This window comes from Hemitrygon akajei, chromosome 5 (genome assembly GCF_048418815.1).
Source record: "Hemitrygon akajei chromosome 5, sHemAka1.3, whole genome shotgun sequence".
NCBI lineage: Eukaryota > Metazoa > Chordata > Chondrichthyes > Myliobatiformes > Dasyatidae > Hemitrygon > Hemitrygon akajei.
The window spans coordinates 36,449,314-36,471,875 of record NC_133128.1 but is presented as its reverse complement, the minus strand read 5'-3'; the positions used below and the strand labels follow the sequence as shown (position 1 = coordinate 36,471,875).

Here is a 22,562-nt window from a genome sequence, read left to right as displayed (position 1 = left end):
CCACAACACAATATAGAGAGTATAAGTCAGAACAGTCAAACTCCCAGACTGTGAATACACTTAGCAACAGAGGATAATAATGCCTGCTACCAGAAAAAAAAAGGGAGCTGAAAGCAAGGGACTGAAAAAAAGAAGAAAAAAAAAACAAAACCCTTAGTCAAGAGGAAGGTTATGAAAGTACTCGATAAAAGGTCCCCAGACCTTATGGAACTTTAGATCCGAATTCAGAACTGAATAATGATTTTTTTCGAGGTCCAAGCAGGCCATAATGTCGTTAAGCCATTGCGCATGAGTGGGCGGGGCAACATCTCTCCATCTAAGGAGGATCAAGCGTCTAGCCAGGAGAGAGGCAAAGGATAATATTCGGCATTTGGTTGGACCCAGACATAAATCTGTCTCGCCCTAAAAACCAAACAGAGCAATTAAGGGGTTTGGTTCTAGGCGCTGATTCAGAATACACGATAACGTAGTGAAGACATCCTTCCAGAATTTCTCCAAACTAGGACAGAACCAGTACATATGGATGAGAGAGGCCACGCCCCTCTTGCATTTATCACAGAGCAGACTAATGCTAGGGTAGAATTGAGATAGTTTGGATTTAGACATATGGGCTCTATGAACAATCTTAAACTGTAAAAGGCAATGGCGAGCACAAAGAGAGGTTGAGTTAACTGATTTGAGAACTGAGTCCCAGCTCTCCTCGGATAAGGAGATATTTAAATCCTGCTCCCAGGCCATTTTAATTTTATCCACAGGGGCCCGTCGTAAGGCTGCTAGTTTATCTCGGATAATTGATATTAAACCTTTACCTAGTGGATTGATGGAAAGAAATAGGTCCATAGCATTTTTCGCAGGCATTTCAGGAAAGTTAGGAATTAAAGGAGCAATAAAGTGTCGGATTTGGAGATATCTGAAAAAATGAGCATTAGGCAGATTGAACTTAACAGAGAGCTGCTGAAAAGAGGTGAAGCAATTATCAATGAAAAGATCTTCAAAATGTCTAATCCCCTTCCTATACCAAACATGGAATGCTGAATCGTACGTAGTAGGTAAGAAAAGGTGATTTTGTGCGACAGGGCTGGAAATGGAAAACCCCTGGAAGCCATAGCATTTCCTGAACTGAGCCCGTATACGCAAAGTATGTCTAACGAGAGGGTTAGCTATTGATCTGGGCAGACTACTAGGGAGTGCAGAGATAGATAATTCTTTAGTGGAGCTCAACTCCATTGCCACCCAGTTAGGGCACTCGGGTTGGCCGTGGAAGAAAGACCAAAAGGTAGCACAACGTATATTAGCTGCCCAATAACATAAGCGAAAGTTAGGTAAAGCCATGCCACCCTCTTTTTTAGATTTTTGTAGATGTATTTTATTAATTCTAGAATGCTTATTCTGCCACAAATATGACAAAATAATAGAGTCTAAGGAATCAAAAAAAGATTTAGGAATAAAAATTGGGATAGATTGAAATAAGTATAAAAATTTGGGGAGAACATACATTTTAACAACATTAATACGACCTACCAAAGACATAGATAGAGGTGACCATTGTACCAGATTCTGTTTTATAGCATATGAAAGATTGGCAAAGTTTTCATGAAAGAGATCTTTAAACTTCCTTGTGACTGTAATTCCAAGATAAGTAAATTGATTATGGACTACTTTAAAAGGGAGATCACGGAATGTTAGTTCTTGTGCTTCTTTATTAATTGGGAAAAGTTCACTTATGTAAATTAAGTTTATAGCCAGAGATCTGGCTAAACTGGTCAAGAAGTGAAAACATCAGAGGTAAGGACGTAGACGGATTTGAGAGAAAGAGTAATAAGTCATCAGCATAGAGAGAAACTTTATGCTCAACACCCCCTCTCCAAATCCCGGTCAATTCAGGACAGTTTTGAAATGCTATCGCCAGAGGTTCTATAGCCAAATCAAAGAGAAAGGGACTTAAGGGGTATCCCTGACAGGTGTCACGTTTGAGATTAAATACTTGGGATTTCTGAAAATTAGTTAAAACAGAAGCAGTAGGACACAGGTACAGCAATTGGATCCAGGAGATGAAACTTTGGCCGAGGTCAAATTTTTCTAAGACTGCAAAAAGGTAGTTCCACTCTATACGGTCAAATGCTTTCTCCGCATCGAGGGAAATAACACATTCAGGAATCCCAGTTGGTGGTGAGTATAAGATATTGAATAAATGCTGGATGTTAAAAAAAGAGAGACGGTTTTTAATAAAGCCTGTTTGGTCATCAGAGATAATGGAGGGAATAACGGTTTCTAGTCTATGAGCCAAAACTTTAGCTAAGATCTTTACATCAACATTGAGCAGAGAGATCGGCCTATACGAGGAACACTCTGTTGGGTCTTTGCCCTTTTTTAAAAGAAGAATAATAGATGCCTCATTGAAAGAGGGTGGCAATTTGCCGTAATTAAATGAGTCAGATAATACTGAAAGTAACTGAGGAGAAAGAAGTGAAGAGAATGATTTATAAAATTCTACAGGGAACCCATCAGGTCCAGGAGATTTCCCTGAGGACAGTGCAGAAATTGCAAAAGATATTTCTTCTGATGATATAGGCGCATTGAGTTTGGCTTTGAAATCAGATGAAAGTGAGGGGATATTCAGATTCTGTAAAAATTGATCAACAGAGATATTGTCACTCAGAGGTTCAGAGGAATAAAGCCGAGAATAGAAATTTTTAAATGCGTCATTAATTTCTAACTGATCCGATGTAAAGTCTCCGTTCTCCTTCCAGATCTTTGTAATATGTTGTTTGGCTTTGGAACGCCTCAGCTGATTGGCTAGGAGTTTACCAGACTTATCCCCATGAATGTAAAAGCGACTCTTGCTTTCGAGAAGTTGGCATTCGATAGGTTGAGTGGACAGAAGGTTAAATTTAGTTTGGAGTTCAACGCGCTTCTTGTATAATTCAGGGTTCTTAGTTTGGGCATATATTTGATCCAATTCTTTAATCTGGTTAATGAGGTCTAGTCGATCTGCATGGGATCTTCTGTTGAGATTTGCTGTGTAAGAGATTATTTGACCCCTTAGATATGCTTTCATGGCATCCCAGACAATCTGGGATGGCACTTCAGGTGATGTATTGGTGTTAAAATAAAAGGTTATCTGATCCTTAATGAATTTTTAAAAATCATCATCTGATAATAAAGTTGAATCAAACCGCCAGTGTTTATTCCTCTGAGGGAGACCAGGAAAGTTCAGAGAGAGAGTAATTAGGGCATGGTCAGAAATCAGTATACTCTGATAGTCACAAGAGTGGGCAAATGGAATAAGTTGGTTATCGAGTAAGAAATAGTCAATTCTAGCGAAGGTATGGTGAACATGTGAGAAAAAAGAATAATCTCTCTCCGTAGGATGAAGGAAACGCCATATATCAGAGATACCAAAATTAGAGAGAAACGATTGGATAGCTAAGGCAGATTTAGTAGGTGATCTGGTAACAGAGGACGATCGATCCAGATTAGGATCCAACCAACAGTTGAAGTCACCATCCAGTGTAAGAGAGTATGAGTTTAAGTCTGGTAGTGAGGAAAAAAACCGTTCAAAAAAGTTAACATCATCAAAGTTGGGGGCATACAGGTTTGCTAGTGCAACTTTAGTGTTATATAGTTTACCAGAAACAATAATAAAACGGCCATTTGTATCAGAAGTTTTATTATGGAGCTAAAAATGAATATTTGAGTTAATAAGAATGGAGACTCCCCTAGCTTTAGCGCAAAGGATGAATGAAAATGCTGACCCGCCCACTTTGACAGAAGCCGGGAGTTATCAATACAACGAATATGAGTTTCTTGAAGGAAAGCAATGTCAGCTTTGAGTTGTTTGATATGTGAGAATAAATTCCTCTTTTTAACAGGGTGATTCAATCCCTTTACATTCCAGCTCACGAATTTAAGTGCACTAGCCATTATCAATTACTAATGCATAAAAGGCAGCAGGCATATAAAAAGTCAAGCAGTACTTTAGCAGTCTGGGAGCAGAGATGTAAACATAGATTCATAAAATCAAAACATATACGTGTCCTGAGCAATAAAGAGAAACAATAAATACAGTGAGTGATGTTGGAACTGGAAAACCCACCCCACCCACCCAACCCAAAACTAGATGGCTACCAAAACAAGTAGCTAGCTCTACCAAAAAAAATAACCCAAATACAACTTCCAGATCTGTGTCATTAACAGCAGTTCCATATAAATACTATAGCAAATAGTAACTAGTTTACACACTAGAAAACATAACTACAGATTAGAACACCTTCTGCAGAAATATAAAACTTAAAACCGAGAAAATCGGGAGAAAACTAAAACTAACCTACCTGCGAAAAATTATAGAAGAATAAAGTAAGAGAAAGGGAAAAAAAGGTTAAAAAAAAGAAGAAAGGGAAAATTATAAATTCAAGACGAGTATTTATCAACCATTTACAGAGAGGAGAGAAAAAAATTCAGAGATTAGAAAAAAGGGTGAAGAAAATAAATAAATAAATAAATAAATAAATAAATATAAAAAAAGGAAAAATAAATCAGCAATTAAACTGTGAACCAACAAACAGGGAGACCTTCACTACAGACTTCAAACCTCCAAAACAAGTTAGAGTCAGTTGTAGAACTCTGTAGATAAAGTTATACAAGAATAAAATAGATTACACACACACCAAATCCAGGGAGAGATTGTCAACAGCCCTTAGAGTTTCAATGAATAATGTCTGAATGACTCACGTAAAGTCTGAGTCCAGAAAAAGTAATTTTACTACGAGAAGTACTTATCCACCGTTTTAGGAGGTCTGATCGGGTTCTGAAGATGACTGGATAGCCGGAAGACTTGCCACAAATGCTTCAGCTTCCTTCGCTGATCTAAACCACTTGTATTTTCCAGTATTAAGCTTGATTCGTAGATCAGCAGGAGTACGAAGAGAGGGTTTAAAACCATGATCAAAAAGCACTTTCATTGTGCCTTTAAACTCAGCGCGCATCTTTAAGGTCTGGGGTGCAAAATCTTCCACAAAGCGAATGGTTGTATCCTGGAAAGTAAAAGACCCCCTGCGACATGCCTCCACAATCAGACTGTGTTTTACCTGGTATTGAAGGAAGCACAAAATTACTGGTCGCGGGCGGGAGCCTAGAATTCCGGGGGGAACGTAAACTCTGTGTGCCCGTTCGAGCTCGGGCGGGTTCGGAAGCAAATCTTTCCCGAATATCTCACAGAGAAACTTGGCGAAAAACTTCACTGTTGATCCCTGTTCGGTGGCCTCTGGTAATCCAAGAATTCTAAGATTGCAGCATCTGCTGCGATTTTCGAGATCCACCATTTTGGAAAGGAGTTTGTTACATTTTCCCTCTAAGCTGGAACAGAGAGTCTCCAGGTATCGAACATGGCTTTCTAAATCTTCAGAAGTCGAATCGATGTGAGATAAGTGTTCAGCATGTTTGTCCACTTTATCGTCCAATCCAGTTTGTCTTCCAACTGTTTGAAAGCTGTTTTGAATTCCTTTAAAATTTCATCTTGGAGCTGTCCGAGCGCAGCCCGGGTCTCGTCTGAGGGAGCTGTAGCTTCCTTTCTCCCGGATTTAGAACTCTTGCTAGACATTGTAAGTTAGATGTGTTCACAGGCAAGTAAGAGATACCGAAAAAGTTCCTAATTAAGGTTTAAAAAATGGAGACATTTAGTGCAAAGGTAGCGACCGTAACGGAACAAAAGTTCGGAGCAGCTAAGCAATCGCCATCTTACCGGAAGTCCTATTGTATTGACTTTGTCACAATTTCCTGTCTCCAATTTCCTAATTTATTTAATACCCTACATTATCATTTCCAACAAACTATCTGCTGGGGGAACTTAGTGGTCTGAGCAGCATCTGTGGGAGACATCAGGATTTCATGACATTTCAACCCAAAACGTTTCCTCCCACTTTTTTTTTCCATCAAAACTAAATTTACTTTATTTTCTGATTTTCGCCACTACTGCCTTTATTCCATTCCTCTGAGTTCTTCCATCTTTAACATTTTGCCTCTCTCCTCTCAAAGTTAAGCATCATAGAATATTTAAAAACAATGATCATTTTACAATCATCTTCCGGTAAAAGTTATTAGATGGTTCCCATTTAGTTAAATCTCTGTTGCTGAATCACTTGTTATGAATGATGCGTACATTCTGATGAAGAGCTTTCAATCATGATTTGTACCACTTTTCCTTCTTCTAATTCCAAGTACACAGGTGACCTCCATGTTACAACCATTTGAATAATGTAAATTTGTCTTTATAGACTTTATGAATCACAATTCAATATTTTGAGGTACAGTAGGAAATTTGCTCTCATGGAATTTATTTAGGAAAGGCACTAAATAAATAAATACATTATTTTCCAATGTAGGTTCTTGATGCATGTGCAGGTGGTCACAGCTTCATGCTATGGAAAACTGTGAGATGGATTATCTTCTTGAAATGCATCCCACCACTAACCCCTCTACAAGAGACACAATAGAATCAATGAAAGGCTGCATCTAACAGGACGGACAAATAACCAATATACAAAAGGCAACAAACAGTGCAAACACAAATGAAAGCAAAAATAAATAATAATAAGAAGAAGAAGAAGAAGAAGAAGAAGAAGAAGAAGAAGAAGAAGAAGAAGAAGAAGAAGAAGAAGAAGAAGAAGAAGTAAATATTGAGAACATGAGATGTAAAGGCCTTGAAAATGAGTCCAGAGGTTATGGGACCTGTTCCATGATGGGGTGAATGAAGTTGAGTTAAGTTATCCTCTCAAGTTGAGGAGTAAGAACTGTTTCAGAACCTGTTGGTGTGGGTCCTGAGGCTCCTGTATTTTCTTCCTGATGGCAGCAGTGAAAAGAGTGCATGACCTGAATGGTGGGGTTCCTTGATGATGGAAGCTGCTTTCCCTCAACAGCACTCTGTGTAGATGTGCTCAATGGTGAAAAATCATTTCATGTGATGGACTGGGCCATATCCACTACTTCCACTACTTTTTTGTAGGCTTTGCTACTTTCTGTTACTGTTAGCCCAGATATTGTGGTTGGTATATTTAGAAAGCAGAACATAATTGACTTGTTTCAAGCATTGTTCTCAACTGATCATATATTAAGATGTTTGTAAGTATTTCTGGGAGCTATTACCCGGCTAGACCCAAATAAGATCTATTGATGTAATTTGGACAGGCAAAAAATATGGTTGTCCTTGGAGAAGCTCAAACTGAAGACATTTCTTTTATTGAAAAAATACCTCATAATTGTCAGCACTTTGAATTCCATGAATTATTACAGCGTTTCCTCCCAGTGTGCAAGTCTGAGATTGGTGGGTTCATGATGAGCTGTCTTTGCAGGCACACCCAAAGTTTCCAATTGTCTACCTTTAACTGGTGGATTTTATTATAATATTTGTCAGGTTTTTTTTCTGTGTGGAAGTATTATTGCCTATTTTGTATTATTCAGAGATTTTACGTGTCCTTGCAGCTTAGGTGTTTTATGGAGAAATGGTAACGCTATTCATCCTCAAGAAGCATAAAATGTTCATGTGCAAGAAAGTGTAAGTTGCTCGAGAAGAACACAGACTTGATTATGAATTGGAGTAAATATAAAGGTTAAAGCATTAGACTACAATGAATAATGAGAAATGGGAATCCTGACCTGGTACAAAACGTATCAAATACTCAAACCACTGGCATATAGTGGAATCTCCAAAAATATAAACAACTTTCCCACGAAGACAGTTGATAACATTTGCTGGCATGTCAAAGTTTTGAAGTCCACAGGTCTTTGATATCCATTTATCCTGATAATAAAATCCAGCTGGTGAAAGGAATGGCTTGCCAGGGAGACATTCACTGAGATTTTTGCCTAGAAATTAGGAGAGAGAAATTTAAGTACAATGCCTTTGATTTATAATCCACTGTTTAAAAGCATTAATGTCAAATTTCAAGAGAATATTAGACAGAAAATTAGTAATGAAAATCATGTGAAAATCTGCAGATGCTGGAAATCCAAACCAACACACACACAATATTCTGGAGGAACTCAGCAGGCCAGGCAGCTTCTATGGAAAAGAGTAAACAGTCTACGTTTCAGGCTGAGACCCTTCTTCAGGACTAGAAATGAAGTGGAGAAGTCAGTGTAAGAAAGTGGGGAGGGGGGAGGAAGAAGTACATGGTGGTAGGTGATGGGTGAAGCCAGGAGAGGGGGAGGGGTGCAATGAAGAGCTGGGAAGTTGATTGGTGAACGAGATAAAGGGCTCTGATAGGAGACTATAGAAGACTATGGAAGAAAGGTAAGGGGGAGGAGCATCAGAAGGAGATGATGAGCAGGTAAGGAGACAAGGTGAGAAGGTGAGAAGTGGAAACAGAAAATGGGAATGGTGAAGGGGGAGCAATTACTGGAGATTCGAGACCTCGATCTTTATACCATCAAGTTGGGGGCTACCCAGAAGGAATATAAGCAATAGCAACATGTGGGGAATGAAATGAAATGATTTAGATGCAATAACATAGAAAGTAAACAAGCTCTTAAAAATTGTGCTTGATATGTCCATGTAGTAAAAAAAAGACATGAATTTCAAATGCATCTTTCATGTTCACTTCAGTGTCTCTCAGAGCAATCTAAAGCCAATGTAGGGACTTTAAAAAGGGTGCAATCACCATTGTAAAATGAGAAATTTGGGAGTTAGTTTGGCAAAGACCAACAAATGTATTCTAATAATGACCAGACAATCTGTCAGAGTAATGCTGGCTGAAAGTGTCTGAACAACCATTCCCCTCCTCTTCTTTGAACATATGCTTTGGGATGTCAAAATTGCCTGAGGAGATAGAGCCAGCCCCAGTTCAATGCATAGCATCTGCAAAAGTGCAGTATTCCTTCATACTTCATAGAGAGCATAGATATTCAGACAACTTATTTAAATTAAAAATTAGGATCAGGATAACATGTGGAGCTTCAAGCACTTGAGAATTTTCCACATTAAGAAAAGCAAATTCATCAACACAATCCTATTTGTATTGAACAACCAAGTAAATTCATGTTGAAACAAACAAAATACAGTATTTGTTTCTAATCTGTTCCTAAAATTAATAAAAATCTATGTAAGGTATTAAATTCAGTTTAGGATATAAGAGAATCTTCAGCATGGAAGAACTACTCCCAACATTCCTGACATAATCCCTCGTACACAAATCTCTAATTTGTTAGGTCAGTATATTAGTATTATCTTACCTGAATGAGGTGAAGGCTTTACAATTACATAACCTTGATCTTTGGGTAATATTGGCCTCTTGATATTTTTCTGACTGAAAATATATTATTATTTCTTAATCTACTGCACCCATGAAATGTGACATATAAATGTTTAATTTTGTAGGAAGCATAGAGATAAAAGAGGATAGTTTATCATTTGAGCATATTGTCACCTAAAGACAGAGCCAGCAACAACTGATTGTTAATTCAAGGGGGTGGGTGAAAGCCAGAAGTTCTGGTACCAATGACATAACTAAGAAAAGGGATAAGGTCCTGAAGAAATAATATGAGGAGCTAAGAAAGAACTTGAAAAGCAGGACCTCAAGGATGAGAATCTCTAGATTGCTGCCTCTGCCATGTGTCAGTGAGGGTAAAAGTAGGATGATTTGGCAAATAAGTATGTGGCTGAAGAACTAGTGTAGGGAACAGGGTTTCAGACTTGTGGATCATGGGTTCTCTTCAGGGGAAGGTGTGAGCTGTATGAAAAGGAAAGGTTACTTCTGAACTCGAGGAGGACCAATATCCTTGCAGACAGGTTTGCTAGAGCAGTTGGAGCAGGTTGAAGCGAGTTTGGTAGGTGGATGGAAACCTGAATGATAAGTTCGAGGATCGGGTAGTTGTTGTAAAGGTAGATTCAGTGTGCAGAGCGATTGTGAAGAAGGATAGGGTATTAAGAATAGGGTATTAATGCAGTCTGTTGGATGGGTTGAAATGTGTCTATTTTAGTGACAGAAATATGAGGAACAAGGGTAATGAACTTAGAGCATGGATTAATACATGGGGCTACAATGTTAAGGCCATTACAGAGACTTGGCTGTCAAAAGGTCAGAAATGGCTACTGAATGTTCCTGAAATTAGCTGTTTCAAAAGGGAGGGAGGTAAAAGAGATGGGGAATGGCATTGCTAATCAAGGATAGTTTCAAAGCTGCAGAAAGGGAGGATGTCCACTGAGTCAGTGTGGGTGGAAGTAAGGAATATGAAGGGAGCAATCACTCTACTAGGAGCATTCATAGGCCATCCAATAACACTACAGACACTAAGTCTAGATCAGGAGAGAGATTTTTGAAAATTGCAAAAGTAGCATGGTTGTTGTCATGGGTGATTTCAACTTTCCTAATATTAATTGACAGCACCTTAGTGCAAAAGTTTTAGATAAGGTGGAATTTGTCAGATGTGTCCAGAAAGGACTGCTTGCATATTATATAGACAGGCTGGTAGAGGAGGCCATACTAGATTTGGTCAGGTGGGAGATCTCTCAGTGGGAAAACAATTCAGAGTCAGTGACCACAACTTCATGAGCTTTTCCAAGGCATTGGACAGGGATAGGAAGTCCTGATAGGTGGACTCAGCCTGAAATGATGACTGTTTACTCCACTCCATAGATGCTGCCTGACCTGCTGTGTTCTCCCAGAATTCTGTGTGCGTTACTCTGGATTTCCAGCATCTGCAGAATCACATGTGTGTGATTTACTACACTGTCAGTTTTTTATTCTGTGAATTGTCACTAGTGATGAAAGGCATCATGGGTACTTCTGCTAAGACACATCTATTTACGAATAACCTGACCACCAATGCCCAAAGGCTGGCAATGGAACCAAGTCTTGCTTGGGTTCCAGACTACAGGATTACCACATGAATCTTGCAACAGGTCAGATATTAGTAGGCTTCAATAGAAATTGGTTTTTACAGACCATCTACAACATTTTGTGGTAGGCAGATTGTCGTGATCTGAGTGATATTATGCCCAGTACCACAACAGTTTTGGAGGTTTCCCGTATTTAAGTGCTTATACTTCCGGATCAACAATAATCTCCCATCCTCAGAAGGGATAAAAGAAAGCAAAAACTAAACAGCTGGAGGATGTGGGCATGCCAAGCAGCATTTGTGGAGGCAGAGGGCTAGTCTACGTTTCAGGCCGAGACCCTGCATCAGCAGCGACAGATCAATATCTCTACAGCACCTGCCACCCCTTGTATTCCTTAAGCTCAATGAGAATTTCAGCCAGATGCATGGCTTCAGCTTACAGAGATGAATCACACTGCTCTTTTAAAGAAATTAATTTGATTAGTTTATGAAATCAGTTTATAGATGTGAAGAAAATGAATGCCAGTATCTAATGAGAATGATTTCCATACCTTTGAAAATAATGCAATTCTTTTCCAATTAAGAGTTTCTTGTTATAACCTGCCATCGCATGGTTGACACGAGATGAGCAGGGAAGCTTCTCTGGTCTGTAACAGAACCAGCGCTCCCCAGTCCTGAGATCAGTAAAGTTACAGAGTGGTTTAGTTTGAGACAAACAGAAATTACACACAGTGATCTGCAAGGTATTCCCCGACTTGAAAGTGCTTTTAAAATACACTCTGTCTGGGTTTTCCTTCCATATTCTTTTAAGGGCTTGAACCCCTTCACTGGGATGAACCAAAGAAACAGACACGTGGACTTCTCCTGGCCAGAATAAGGTAAAATTGATGTGATAAGTTCCATTTTGGTGATCTATAACCATTCCTGCTGAACCGGCTTTCAACTCTGGAGTGTGGATCCGGGCTTGGAGATAGTCACCCCTGTATTGCTTCGGATTTCCTTCAAAATCGTACATACGCACCATCACTTGTAACTGATCTCCAACATAGAAAGTCTTTCCAGAATTTAGAATAACAAAATATGCATGTGATGGGTCACTGCTTTTCTGAAAAGGCACATTAGGTCTGGGAGGCTTTGGCCATTCAACCATTTTGATCAGAGCCACACCCTCGGATCTTTCTTCGGGGTGAAGCTGTGAATTTGATAGCCACATTTTAAAAGTCTGTCAATCCAAGATGATGGAGTTTCCTCCTTTAGCTGCTCTGCTGTGTGATTTGTTACGAACCCCGTAACTGGGTCACTTACCAGCAAAGATAGAGAGGTCCGTTGAAGACTGATGGTGCTATTTTAAACGTTTTTATTTATAAAGGGGCACAAAAGTAAGGTTAATACAAACATTCAGATAATATACGTCGTCAATACTCAATCTAAAGCGCGGGTATAGTGATAATCATCAATAAGAAATAGCTCTATCGTTTTGTCTAGGAGTAAAAATATTGTCCGATGGAAAGATAAATGTCTTTCAAGTTCATGCAGGCTTTTAGCCGTTTGGGGACCGCTGGGTTTCAATTGTTGGAGAGAGAGAGATTTTTGGTGAGAAAAGAAACTTGCCAGTCTTTTGGGCGCAAACCATTGAATCGGGAACGTGGGTTCCCCGTTATTAGTTCGAAGTCCTTTTCGGTGTTATCAGCCACCCGTTCCCCAGGCAAGGGGAAACGAACCACACATGGCTTCCGAATAGCTTCCTGTTATCACGGGAGCGATGAGCGAAGGTGTCTCCTTCTGGTGCGTCGCTAGGGGACTGCCTCCTGCAGTCCCTTTTTATCTTAACTTGCAGAGTTGTAGATGTCAATCAAGGTGGGGTGATACAATCCCCACCCCACATTGCCCGAGGGTGTCCACGTAGCCCTGATAGCTGGCACGTAGCATAGAGTCGCAATCGACAAAGGTGTCTCCAAGAAACAATGGTCAAAATCCATGGCGTTGTCTTTCTGAGGATTGTCTCTCATTTCCTGGGTCCCAGACCCGAATTAATAGCGATCTTGCAATTCTCAGGAAGGAGGGGGCTGGGATCATAACACCTCCCCTCTTAAAAACGTTTTTACCAGTGGTTAAAAACTGATTCGTACAGAGTCTTACAGGATTTTAGCATCTAACACAATACACAAGCTTTTCTTTACACTACAGAGCTATACAGTTATACATTTAATTCAGCATCTAAACAGTTAACGATTACAGTGGCACTTCCTTTAATATTTTTCCCTCTTGTACCTGACTAAAGGCTGGTAGCATCAGATTTCAACTTAACAGGCAGGTTCCAAGGGGGTTGTCTTTGTTATTCACATGCTTTGTCAAAATTCCGTACAGCCTGTTTTTCTATTTAAAGATGGCGCTCCCATTAACCGTCACCTTTTTTCTGGTGAGTTCCTACGGGAGGAACTCGAGTAGTTTGGCGAGGTAAACTCCTGTCTGCCTCGTTCATAGGAGTTATTTTATCAACACCGTGTCCCAGACTTAGGTCATTTCCACCCAATTCTTTATTTTTAAGCAAGTGGCTAGTTTTCTCTTCAGGAACAATCCTGCTATTAGTTTTCAATTTAAGATCTGCAAGCGATCCCTCTTTGTTCAAACAGCATTTCAAATTCTGCTGTTTCACACCACACCCTTGAATAACAATAGTGTGTGGGGCCCCGGCAGCTCCCGGCTTACTCTGTAAGCGATCTGCAGGGTTTAAAATTTCTTCATTCGATTTGGGAACTACAAACTTTCCGTTCCTTTCAATAATAATATTTATCTCCCCATGTTCGAGTTCCGCTTTAAGTTTCACCACCCCTTTGAGTACAAACACCTGGGAACCCTCACTTCCCACAATTACCAGGGTTAACCCTGTCTTCACTGAACCCAGTCTGTCTGACCCAAAAGGACGGCCGTCTCGTTCAGCTGAATCAGATACCTCAGACCTTTTCTGAGCTCTATGACTAGGTTCAGGACCACGTGCATCCCTGTCTTGGACACACTCAAACGGGACATTGACCTCTTCCAGGCTTTCAATACCCGTACCTTTTTCAAACTCCAAATTCCCTTGCTCCTCCCAGCTACTCTCTGGGCAACTCCCTTCTGGAGTAAATTCAACCCCGCGGGCTGAAACAACCTCATCTGCCAACCCAGCAGACCTCTCCAAGGTAATGGCATCCTTTTCATCTAGGACTTCCCTCATCTCATTATCGGGAACACTTTTAGAACTCTCAACTTCTTCAAACAGGTCTGCCAACCCAGACAGATCATCCATGTCGAACCCTGGACCTTTTAACAGCTTCATCTGTTTCTCATCTTTATTTCCTACCTCTAGGACCTTCCTCTTCGCTAAGGGAGGATCTATCTCCTCTCCCTTACCCCCTTTCACTTTACTACTCCTCGTTTTACCACCCTCTAAACCCTCGTGGCACAGGGTCGGTAAAGACATCTCGGCCAAATCAAAACAGGCCAAATTTAAACTGCTCTCAGTCTCAGCGGCCACTCTTGACAGGCTGCGAGTGACCGCGCATGCAGGATAGATCTTAGGATCTGAGGGCGGGGCCTCAACCCTCGCAGGCTGGGTTGTCAGCTTCATGGCTGCACCCATCTTCCCACCCGCTAGGTCGTTACCCAGAAGGACGTCCACGCCTTCCCCCGGCAACTCCGGCAGGACCCCCAGTTCCACTGGTCCCGACACCAACTCACAATCTAGAAGGACCCTATGCAAAGGAACCACTTCGGTCCATTTTCCTATGCCTCTCAGGGCTTCCTCTCCCGTCTGAGGTCCGAACTTTAACACTTTACTGCTAATCAATGATAGCTCTGCCCCCGTGTCTCTCCAAATCCGTACGGGAATTGGTGGGTCCCCCTCCCTCAAAGACACAGTTCCGTGTGAGAGACAAATCTCAGACCCTTTTCGCACTCTGCCAACCCGGGGCTCTCTTGTCGATTTTCTGATTACCACTGCACACCCAATAGGGACCGCTGCTTTCCCCTTTTCTGGCTCCTTCCTCGGAGCAAAGCACTTAGATGCAATATGACCCACCTTTCCACAATTAAAACAGGTCAAGCCAGGACCTCTCCTGCCGTCTTGCCTCTCCTCCTCAATTTTACCACTAGCTCCCGGCGGGACCTCTGCCTCAGCCGGCGGACTTTCTCGATCGTTCCCACGGTCTCTCGGGGTACTTTTATTCGAGGGAAACTTTGTCTTGTGGGTTAGGGCATATTCATCTGCGAACCTAGCAATTTCTGAGATGGACTTATTCGGCTTCTCATTCAAATACATCCGGATCTCCTCCGGAACACAACCTTTAAATTCCTCAATCAAAAATAACTCCCTGAGACGCCCATCCTCGCCCACCGTTTCTGCGGTGCACCAACGGTCCAAGAGCACCCCCTTCTCATGGGCAAACTTGGTATACGTCTGATTCCACCCTTTCTGTAAATTTCTGAACCTTTGTCTATATGCTTCAGGTACTAGCTCATACTTCCGGAGAATGGCCTCCTTTACTTTGGGATAATTCTCCGCTTCCCCCTCCTCCATGGACAACGCCGCATATGTTCGTTGTGCCTTCCCTTTTAACACACTTTGTAACAACGCCACCCACTGCTCTTTGGGCCACTTCTGATTCACTGCCACCTTTTCAAAAAGCAAGAAATAACTATCAACATCCGTCTCCTCGAACGGAGGTACTAACCTTAACTCCCGACTAACATTAAACCGCTCCTCTCGGTCTGACCCTTGATCTCTTCGCTCTTGCCTTAACTTCTCCATCTCCAAGTCATGTTTCCTCTGTTTCTCTGCCTCCTCATACTCTCTCTCCTTCTCGGCTCTTTCTTTCTCTTTTTCAGCTGCTTCCAGCCCCTTTAGCTGGAGCTCATGATCCCGTTTCACCTCTAACTCCTTTAGTTGGAACACCTGCTCCCTTTCTCTCTCAGCCCTCTGTTTCTCTTTTTCAGCTGCTTCCAGCTGCTTTACTTTGATTTCATGTTCCAACCTTAATTTCTCCAACTCTAACTGATCCGTCCCAATCGCTAGTACCTTTTCAGGGATATTTTCCAAATCCTCAGCTGTAAACACCTTCTTCTCAATGTAATACTGAGTTATGGCCTTTTGCACCTCCCGCTTTTTCATTGACGACCTCACCTCTGTGAGGCTTAACCCCTTCACCAAATTTACCAAGTCTGATTTGGTGGCCGTCTCTAGCGCCCCCAGAGTTGAGTGTCCCATAATTTTCTCCATGTCCATCTTTGCTGGTTTCCCGTCTGGCTACCCGCGCAACCAGACCCACGTTTGGACTTAAGCCCGATTCACTGGCCCTCCAATTTGGTATCAAATCTCGAGACGAGGCCCCACGTTGTTACGAACCCCGTAACTGGGTCACTTACCAGCAAAGATAGAGAGGTCCGTTGAAGTCTGATGGTGCTATTTTTAAACGTTTTTATTTATAAAGGGGCACAAAAGTAAGGTTAATACAAACATTCAGATAATATACGTCGTCAATACTCAATCTAAAGCGCGGGTATAGTGATAACCATCAATAAGAAGTAGCTCTATCGTTTTGTCTAGGGGTAAAAATATTGTCCGATGGAAAGATAAACGTCTTTCAAGTTCGTGCAGGCTTTTAGCCATTTGGGGACCGCTGGGTTTCAATTGTTGGAGAGAGAGAGATTTTTGGTGAGAAAAGAAACTTGCCAGTCTTTTGGGCGCAAACCGTTGAATCGGGAACGTGGGTTCCCCGTTGTTAGTTCAAAGTCCTTTTCGGTGTTATCAGCCACCCGTTCCCCAGGCAAGGGGAAACGAACCACACGTGGCTTCTGAATAGCTTCCCGTTATCACGGGAGCGATGAGCGATGTTGTCTTCTTCTGGTGCGTCGCTAGGGGACTGCCTCCTGCAGCCCCTTTTTATCTTGACTTGCAGAGTTGTAGATGTCAATCAAGGTGGGTGATACAATCCCCACCCCACATTGCCCGAGGGTGTCCACATAGCCCTGATAGCTGGCACGTAGCATAGGGTCGCAATCGACAAAGGTTTCTCCAAGAAACAATGGTCAAAATCCGTGGTGTTGCCTTTCTGAGGATTCGCTCTCATTTCCTGGGTCCCAGACCCGAATTAATAGTGATCTTGCGATTCTCAGGAAGGAGGGGGCTGGGATCATAACAGCTTAAACTTTGGATCTGGATATTTCTTCCATGTTCCATCTGTTTCATCTCCAAACTGTAGAAAGGAATATTTTAGTAAAATAACTATATTTGTACATAAGGTTCATCTTCTTAACTTACCAAATTGAAGCCTCAGAAAATGCAGGGATTTTAATACCCTAAGGGAGTTGTTCAGAATCTTGCCAGATGGGAAGATAGAAGGTCAAAAATGAAGGAAAGAACTGAACTTAGAAAGTTATCTCAGAGTATATATGTAACATCATATTACAGGGAAGAGATGTAGATGGATAGATGGCTGTAGTAAAAATAAGATCACAGAAACAGACTCATACAAAAGGAAGCAAGCACTTTGTCTCAGATACATCAATTCAGCCTAGATACCCTTTCTCCTATCACAAACAAGAGAAAATCTGCAGATGCTGGAAATCCAAGCAACACACACAAAATGCTGGAGGAACATAGCAGGGCAGGCAGTGTCTATGGAGAAAAAATACAGTTGACACATTGGGCTGACACCCAAAACCTGCTGAAGGGCCGCAGCCCGAAACGCCGACTGTATTTTATTTTCATAGATGCTGCCTGGCCTGCTGAGTTCCTCGAGCATTTTGTGTGTGTTACCCTTTCTCCTTAAATCTATGTCCTGTATGTCTTGATTCACTAACCTAGAGTAAAAGATTATATGCATTCATCCTCTCTATGCCCTCATGACTATATATACCTCTGGAAGATCACCCCACATTCTTTTACACTTCAGAGAATAAAGTCCTAGCCTGCTCAAGCTCTCTCTATGTCAGTCACACAAATCCTGACAACATCCTTGTACATCTTCCCTGCACCCTTTTCAGATCAATACCATCTCTCCTATAGCAGGGGGACCACATTTAAAAGCATTATTCCAAATCAGAATGAAAACTATGTTTATCACTCACCTACGCTGTGAAGTTTATTTTGGGGCAGCAATACAGTACACAACTGCAATATAACATCCTGGCTTCCATACTCAATGTTCGAGCCAATGAAAGCTATCATGCTAAATGCTCTTTTTCACCATCCTGCCCACCTGAGATACTGCTTTTAGTGAATCATGTACTTGTAATCCGAGGACTCTTTGTTCTACTACACTCCTGAAGGCTTTACCATTCATTGTGAGAGTCATCCCCTCCTTTGTACTTGCAAAAGACAATATTTTTCACCTATCTGAACTAAACCATTTGCCATTCCCCAGCCTGCTTACCCAGCTGACCAAGATACCATCTAATTCTAAATAGCTATCTTCACTATCCATGATAACACACATTTTAGTGTCATCTGCAAACTTACTAACCAAGGCTTAGAAACATAGAAACATAGAAAACCTGCAGCACAATACAGGCCCTCCGGCCCACAAAGCTGTGCCGAACATGTCCTTACCTTAGAAATTACCTAGGGTTACCCATAGCCCTCTATTTTTCTAAGCTCCATGTACCTGTCCAGGAGTCTCTTAAAAGACCCTATCATATCTGCCTCCATCACTGTCACCGGCAGCCCATTCAATGCACTCACGACTCTCTCCGTAAAAAACCTACCCCTCTGTACCTACTTCCAAGCAACTTAAAACTGTGCCCTCTCGTGCTAGCCATTTCAGCCCTGGGAAAAAGCCTCTGACTATCCACACGATCAATGCCTCTCATCACCTGATACACCTCTATCAGGTCACCTCTCATCCTCCGTTGCTCCAAGGAAAAATGGCCAAGTTCACTCAAACTATTCTCATAAGGCATGCCCCCAATTCAGGCAATGTCCTTGTAAATCTTCTCTGCACCCTTTCTATGGTTTCCACATCCTTTCTATAGTGAGGTGACCAGAACTGAGCACAGTACCCCAAGTGGGGTCTGACCAGGGTCCTATACAGCTGCAACATTACCTCTCAGCTCCTAAATTCAATCCCACAATTGATGCAGGCCAAAGCTACGTATGCTTTCTTAACCACAGAGTCAACTTGTGCAGCAGCTTTGAGTGTCCTATGGACTCGGACACCAAGATCCCTCTGATCCTCTACACTGCCAAGAGTCTTACCATTAATACTATATTTTGCCATCATATTTGACCTCCTAAAATAAACCACCTCACACTTATCTGGGTTGATCTCCATCTGCCACTTCTCAGTCCAGTGTGCATCCTATTGATGTCCCGCTGTAAACTCTGACAGCCGTCCACATTACTCACAACACCCCCAATCTTTGTGTCATCAGCAAATTTACTAACCAATCCCTCCACTTTCTTTTCCAGGTCATGTATAAAAATCACAAAGAGTAGGGGTCCCAAGACAGATCCCTGAGGCACAGCATTGGTCACTGACTTCCATGCAGAATATGACCCATCTACAACCACCCTTTGCCTCCTGTGGGCAAGCCAGTTCTGGATTCACAAAGCAAGATCCCCTTGGATCCCACGCCTCCTTACTTTCTCAATAAGCCTTGCATGGGGTACCTTATCAAATGCCTAGCTGAAATCCATATACACTACATCTACTGCTCTACCTTCATCAGTGTGTTTAGTCACATCCTCAGAAAATTCAATCAGGCTCATAAGGTACAACCTGCCTTTGACACAGCCATGCTGACTATTCCTAAGCATATTATGCCTCTCCAAATGTTCATAAATCTTGCCTCTCAGGATCTTCTCCATCAACTTACCTACCACTGAGGTACGAATCACTGGTCTTTAATTTCCTGGGCTATTACTACTCCCTTTCTTGAATAATAGAACAACACCTGCAACCCTCCAATCCTGTGGAACCTCTCCCATCCCCATTGATGATGCAAAGATCATCGTCAGAGGCTCAGGAATCTCCTCCCTTGCCTCCCACAGTAGCCTGGGGTACATCTCATCAAGTCCTGGTGACATATCCAACTTGATGCTTTCCAAATGCTCCAGCACATCCTCTTTCTTAATACCTACATGCTCAAGCTTTTCAGTCCACTGTAAGTCATCCCTACAATCACCAAGATTCTTTTCCTTAGTGAATACTGAAGCAAAGTATTCTTTAAGTACCTCTACTATCTCTTCCAGTTCCATACACACTTTTCCACTGTCACTCTTGATTGTCACTCCTATTCTCTCACATCTTGTCCTCTTGCTCTTCACATCCTTGTAGAATGTCTTGGGGTTTTCCTTAATCCTGTCCGCCAAGGCCTTCTTATGACCCCTTCTGGCTCTCCTAATTTCTTTCTTAAGCTCCTTCCTGCTAGCCTTATAATCTTCTAGATCTCTATCATTGCCTAGTTTTTTGAACCTTTTGTAAGCTCTTCTTTTCATCTTGACAAGATTTACAATAGCCTTTGTACACTACGGTTCCTGTACCCTACCATCCTTTCCCTGTCTCATTGGAACGTACCTGTGCAGAACTCTACGCAAATATCCCCTGAACATTTGCCACGTTTCTTCCATGTATTTCCCAGAGAACACCTGTTCCCAATTTATGCTTCCAAGTTCTTTCCTGATAGTCTCATATTGCTCGTTACTTCCAATTAAATGCTTTCCTAACTTGTCTGTTCCTATCTCTCTCCAATGCTGTGCTAAAGGAGATAGAATTATAATCACTATCTTCAAAATGCTCTACCACTGAGAGATCTGACACCTAACCAGGTTCATTTCCAAATGCCAGATCAAGTACAGCCTCTCCTCTCGTAGGCTTATCTAAATATTGTGTCAAATGGGCCCAAGTGCAGAGGACATAGACAGTTCCATAACCGATTTTTAAGACCTTAAGAAATAGGAGCAGAATTAGGCCATTTGGCCCATCGAGTATCATCCGCCATTTAATCATAGCTAATCCTTTTTCTCTCCTCCTCAATGCCATTTCCCCGCCTTCTCCCCGTAATCTTTGATGCTATATCCAATCAAGAACCTATCAATCCCTGCCTTAAATACACCCAACAACCTGGCCTCCACAGCTGCATGTGGCAACAAATTCCACAAATTCACCATCCTCTGTCCAAAGAAATTTCTTTGCATCTCTGTTTTCAATGGATGTGCCTCTCTATCCTGAGGCTGTGTCCTCTTGTCCTAGACTCTCCCACCAATGGAAACATCCTTTCCACATCTAATCTGTCTAGTCCTTCAAACGTTTGAAAGCTTTCAATGAGATCACCCCTCATCCTTCAAAATTCAGTGAGTACAGACCCAGAGCCATCAAGCATTCCTCGTATCCTGGAATAATCGTTGTGAACCTCCTCTGGACCCTCTCCAATGCCAGCACATCTCTTCCAAGATGAGGAGCCCAAAACTGTTCACAGTACTCAAGTGAGGCCTCACCAGTGCCTTATAAAACCTCAGCATCACATCCCTGCTCTTATATTTAGAGCTCTTGAAATGAATGCTAACATTGCATTTGCCTTCCTTTCTTTCTTTTTAATATTTTTATTAAGTTTCCCATTAACAAACATATCAATATTGATAATGGAACATAGAGATCAGGAATACTTTAATAAGATGTAAAAACACATATTCCAAGTAGCAAATGGAGTCTAACCTCCCAGACTCTTAGTAATTAACCATTAAAAAGAAATTATAAAAAGAAAAAAAGAGAAAGAAAAACCCCAAACCAAAAAATAACTAAGCTAGAAAACACAAACAAAGATTGGGCTGCCATACTTCGTCGGTTCAAATTATAATTTGTCGTTAACTCCTCTCCTCTATACAGGAACACACCTTAGACTTATCAGGTCTGCACTGCCTATGGGGCCAGTTAATTAATCCTCTTTTCTTGTACTCTATCCCTCTGATCTCTGTCTTACTTCTGTATCTGTCTAAATGCCTCTTAAGCATTGCTATTGTATCTGCTTCCACTACCTCCTCTGGAAGCACGTTCCAGGCACCTACCACTCTGTTTATAGAAAACCTCGCCCTCAAATCTCCTTTCAACTTTCCTACCCCTTATGTTAAAGCTTACAAATTGACATTTCCATTCTGTGGATAAAGTTCGGTGTGTCTACCTTATCTATCCTTTTTATGTTTTTCTAAAACCTTTATCAGATCACCCTTCAAAATCTGACGTTTCAGAGTAAACATTTCAAGTTTGTCCAGATAACATTGTGGTGAAATTCTTCTCCACCCTTTCCAAAGTCTCCATATCCTTTGTTGTCACAGCCAGAAGTATGTTTGTAATTGCAGTGCAAACACAAGGAAATCTGCAGATGCTGTAAATTCAAACAACACACACAAAATGCCGTTGGAACACAGCAGGCCAGGCAGCATCTATAAGGAGAGACACTGTCGAAGTTTCGGGCCGAGACCCTTCGTCAGGACTAACTGAAAGGAAAGACAGTAAGAGATTTGAAAGTAGTGGGGGAAGGGGGAAATGTGAAATGATAGGAAAAGACCGGAGGGGGTGGGATGAAGCCAAGAGCTGGAAAGGTGATTGGCGAAAGTGATACAGAGCTGGAGAAGGGAAAGGATCATGGGACGGGAGGCCTTGGGAGAAAGAAAGTGGGGGGAGGGTGGGAAGCACCAGAGGGAGATGGAGAACAGGCAAACAACTAATTATGTCAGGGATGGGGTAAGAAGGAGAGGA

The 22,562-nt window shown here is 41.7% G+C and overlaps 1 protein-coding gene across 1 annotated transcript in view; it reads right to left on the bottom strand.

The window, feature by feature from the left end:
- LOC140727196 (NXPE family member 3-like) overlaps nucleotides 1–18,037 on the bottom strand; it is a 71,045-nt gene extending 53,008 nt beyond the window's left edge. The window contains 5 exon segments of the mRNA XM_073044464.1: nucleotides 7,651–7,860; nucleotides 9,226–9,299; nucleotides 11,382–12,015; nucleotides 12,018–12,095; nucleotides 17,938–18,037. Of these exon segments, the coding sequence (XP_072900565.1) occupies nucleotides 7,651–7,860; nucleotides 9,226–9,299; nucleotides 11,382–12,015; nucleotides 12,018–12,095; nucleotides 17,938–18,037 (1,096 nt within the window).
- Between the last annotated feature and the right edge of the window lie 4,525 nt (nucleotides 18,038–22,562).